General features: G+C 37.6%; 1 protein-coding gene across 1 annotated transcript; it reads left to right on the top strand.

The window, feature by feature from the left end:
- The first annotated feature begins 539 nt into the window (after positions 1-539).
- On the top strand, positions 540-3728 carry LOC139696861 (neuralized-like protein 4). The gene is made up of 5 exons (XM_071595740.1): positions 540-822; positions 2067-2181; positions 2318-2488; positions 2927-3017; positions 3479-3728. Exons 1-5 carry the CDS (start codon positions 540-542, stop codon positions 3632-3634), a joined length of 816 nt encoding a protein of 271 aa, XP_071451841.1. The 3' UTR covers positions 3635-3728.
- The last annotated feature ends 615 nt before the right edge of the window (positions 3729-4343 follow it).

The following is a 4343-nucleotide window of genomic DNA, read 5'->3' as shown; positions in this document are numbered from 1 at the left end:
ATCTTATGGTAAATAATACACACTACGCGTTATATCTCTCCAAGGCTCTGACGAAGTCTGATTCCTCTAAGATCCTTCCCGTTATTTCTTCAGCCTTGTATCAATTTGGTGTATTCATTCATATTTATTTTCTAATCTAAGATGTTTTTTCTGTCTCCTTAAACTAATGAAAAATATCATTGCATCAATTTAGAGATTGAGTCATCACCTTAGTTTCTCAAGTTGCGTATCCTAAAATATATGATGATATTTATTAACTCTGGGAATATTAATACGATAAACTTTGACATCACTTCAATATCAGAATGACTTTAAGCGGGAAACAAAATTAATGGGAAAACGAGGAGAGGTCAAAAAGAACGTCCTTTCATATGTTTTCCAATTTTTATCTCTGAATTCATAAATAATCGACAGTGGTTTCAGATGACGCCATCTTAAAAATATACCCCTATCGTGATATAAGAGCGAATCACGTAGCTTATAAGAGCCATTGTCGTTACTTTCCCGAAGTACGCGAAACATTGAGATCGGCTGAAGTCATGAATGCCTTGTCGTATCTCAGCACGGCAACATGCCTTTTGTTATTGACACCTGTGTGTCTCCCTGCGGATAATCATTGCAGTACGGTAAAAGAAAAGGGACGCTTCTTCACCCTTTCCGTCAATCGAAGATATGATCAAGGCAGCGGGGACTGGATTCGAACATTTTCCGTGGAGAACACCGACTCGGAGAAGCCAAGCGATGATATAGTGTTGGAAGCCACCCATAGCAACGTGGAGTGTCAAGGAAAGAACCTGGTTCGCCTGGAGGTAGTAGTGAGAGGTATGAATACATGGTAAAAGAGAGTTGTTTACATGCTATATTTTTGCCAGCCATATTCTAAATAATTTAACAATCTTAGTGCAGAATTGCTCAATGAAAAGTAGCTTCATATTCATTATCACACATCTATCTGCCCAGTGCGAGGTCCCGTTCTCCTTCGTGGCCTTCATTCGATATATCTAAGGCCTATTTCTTGGTCACCTTTAATATTCTTCCGCTTTTCAGTTCGTATATCCGAGGGCGAATTTTTAAGTCTCTTATTTTTTTCATGGAAAATCAAACTTATTCTCAACTTTGCGTTGATCGATGGAAAGGTTGAGCATTTAGCTATTTTTCTACATAGTCGCCTTGATGATCAATCAATTTTTGCTTAATTGCGACCAGCTTTTTAGTACCGGCGTCGTATCTTTCTCACGCCGCGTTGCGAAGTCAACTGACGACGGCTTCTTGCACTTCCTTCGTTTGACTTGGTGTTTCCCTTGGGGTTTCCGGCACTCAAAAAACACCTTCGTCCTAAGGTGTTTTTTGAGAGCAGAAAACAAGTGGTAGTCGCTATAGGCAACTTCCGGACTGTAAGGAGGGTGGTTGATGATATCCCAGCCGAATTCATTGAGTAGGGTGGTCGTTTGATGTGACATATGTGGACGTGACACCTTGTTGTAACCAAGGACCTCCGACACAATATTCTGCACGGACAAGTAGCCACTCTCTTCATTGAGGCCTTCCTTCATCTCATGAAGGGTAATTCTCCGGTAATTGCGCACAATCTCGTCAATTGGAGCCACCGTTGATTCCGACAAACTCGGCCGCCCCGACTGATGCTCATCGTGGACGTTTTCCCGGCCATCAAAAAACTCCCTGCACCACTTTTGCACGTTTTTGATTCCCATACTCTTCTCACCTTACACTTCCACTAGAAGGCGATGAATGATTATCGGAGAAGCAGTAGTCAATTGGCTTTGAGACGCGGCGGGAGAAAGGTACGAAACCGGTATTAAAAAGCTGGTTACAAGGATGCTAAAAGTGATTGACAAGGCAACTATGTAGAAAAAATGCTAAATGCTCAACCTTTCCAACGACGTACGCAAAGTTGGGAATTAATTTGATTGTGCAAGAAAATAGGAGACCTTTCTTTTCAGTATTAATAATCGGCGTCAAAAATCACTGCATCCAGTAAATCATGGCCTGAATTTCGGCAGTCAGACGATTATTATGGGTCTTATCATAAATAATTTCTTTCGTAGAGCTGAGAAGCAATCTGTCAACTCTAGAAAAATGGAATCACTTTCTCACCTTTCACAAGAGGCATGGCACAAATGTCTTTGTTGTTGATGACGGACGTACAGCTCAAAAAATAAAGTAAGTACTAGTAATATTGAATAAAATATTCCTCCTTTCAGATTTTATTGAGGGAAACAATATGGAGTAATTTCATGCTTACCTTTTTTTTATTTTTTTACGCGCTGACCAGAATTATTCTCTTTTCTGAATACAGTCCTGATGACCCACATAATGCAGTCCTATTTACAAACAGACCTCTCAGAGATAATGAAATCTTTGAAATAAGATTAGAAAAGAAAGTGAAGAAAACCAATCACGCCTTGGGATTTGGAGTCTCAATCTATTCTCCCGATGAGGTCGAGATTCTTCCAGAAATTCACATCTGGTGGGTGCATTATAATCATCTGTAACATGTATTTTGGAAAAAGTGATTTTTTAACATTAAACAGTTGTGTGATTGGTGACCTCATTTATTTGTGTATTAACCTTGATTTTTATCAAAGTTCTAGGTCTGACCACGGTCTATTATTAACTCTTGTGGTGATCACAATGTTATCACTATTAATTTTTCCTCTTCGCTTCTCTTCTAATAACTTCTCCATGTTTGTCTGTCTGATTCCATTATTTTACTCCTCAATACTCATTCTATTTTGTGGTAAAATGTTTTATTTGGTCTCATTCATCAATATTGGATTTTCTTTATTTGAATAATGAATTACGATCTAATAGTCTATTAAACAGCAAATGTGTATTCATTAATGCTATTACTAACAGTTAAGAAGCATGTTTGTTTAATATACTCGTGTTTTTTTATGAACTACAGGAATCAAACATGGATCATGAAGCACAGCAATATATACCAAAGTGGAAAAGAATTTAAATCGAATTATGGCAAGAATTTAGACACACTAGAGGTATGTACATTCTAATTCTAACTTCTTTTTCGGTATAAAAGGCTTTTGGGGTACCAAATAAAATACTGCCTCAAAATTTGAAGTGGAATTTCCTGAATAAATCACCTTCTCTACTATTAAATCATATTACATTTCGCTATTGACATTAAAGAATTTAAGTCCTCGTGAAAAGATAAAAATGAACAAAATGAAAATAACTTTGTAAAAATTATCAAAGTTAAATGTTCTCGCGGTAAACATGCCTCCATTAAAAAACCATCTGAAATACAGTATCCTCCAATGATTAAAATTTGGGAATCACTGTTGATTTCTCAAGATTTAAAATACATTCTTCGAGATTTACCTCTAAATTTTCTCATTGCTTGAGTCAGTAAGTTGCAATCATAAGTTTTATATGCATGTTTAACATTTAAGTGATTTGTTGCCAGTTAAGTAATGTTTACCATGGCTTTAACATTCAGGTTAACGACAGACTTGGCGTTACGCGGCGCGACAACGGCGAACTTCACTTTTTTGTTAATGGTGTCGATCAAGGTGTCGCCTCAGTTGTCCCTGAATCCGTTTACGGAGTTTTGGAGCTTTGGCATGATGCAAACAGAGCTCGGATTATATATTAATGGCCTCAACTTGGGGCCTTGATTCATTAACGCGAAATCTTTAACGAGCACTTTGAAATCATAATTTTTACTCCATGCATACAAATTTCATTTACCTTCTACTGATCATGTAAATGCAACTTTATGGAAAAATAAAAGAGTTCATTATTTTTATTCTCGAGTACTCATTTATTAAAATTTGCATTTATGGAATACTTAATAACAATAATAGTATGATTTTCATAATACTAAGAAGCTATCGACGCATTTTCTGAAACTATCTCTCAGTTTCAGAGATGTTTCTTCATCCAAGTAGCTGCACGGAGTAACAGTAACAAGAATGGCAATAACATTTTATAAATAAAACAGAACAACTGACAAGGGAGCCCTGTTCCATGCAAATGCCTCTTCAGGGTCTAGAATGGTCGCTGTTGAAGTGTTGCGTTGAGCTTTGGCAGAAAGAATTTTCTTTTGAAAATAGCTGGTAACTCTTTTCTTCGGGGTAGTATTCGCCCGGCATTTGCCCGTGACGGAGGGGAAACACAGAAGAAGAGGATAAATGTTAAGGTACTCTGTAAAGTTGATAACCCAAAAACTCTGAACTTTTGGGGGATTTAAAGTAGCAAAATGTTGCGACGAAATGCGGTACACACAATGTCACAGGCATACCGATTCGTGCGAGACGAGCCACAGTTCACGAGGTTAAAGCCAACTTTTAAACACTTAGGCT

This window comes from Hetaerina americana, unplaced genomic scaffold (assembly GCF_022747635.1).
Source record: "Hetaerina americana unplaced genomic scaffold, ioHetAmer1.1.p SCAF_7, whole genome shotgun sequence".
NCBI lineage: Eukaryota > Metazoa > Arthropoda > Insecta > Odonata > Calopterygidae > Hetaerina > Hetaerina americana.
The sequence above is the reverse complement of the archived record's forward strand: the minus strand, read 5'-3'. Positions and strand labels throughout refer to the sequence as shown.

Excerpts from the sequence above, each read along its gene's own strand:
- LOC139696861 (XM_071595740.1), top strand. The coding sequence starts at position 540 with ATGAATGCCTTGTCGTATCTCAGCACGGCAACATGCCTTTTGTTATTG. Across the intron at positions 2,489-2,926 it reads CTTCCAGAAATTCACATCTG|GAATCAAACATGGATCATGA; the intron begins GTGGGTGCATTA and ends TATGAACTACAG. Across the intron at positions 3,018-3,478 it reads AGAATTTAGACACACTAGAG|GTTAACGACAGACTTGGCGT; the intron begins GTATGTACATTC and ends TTTAACATTCAG.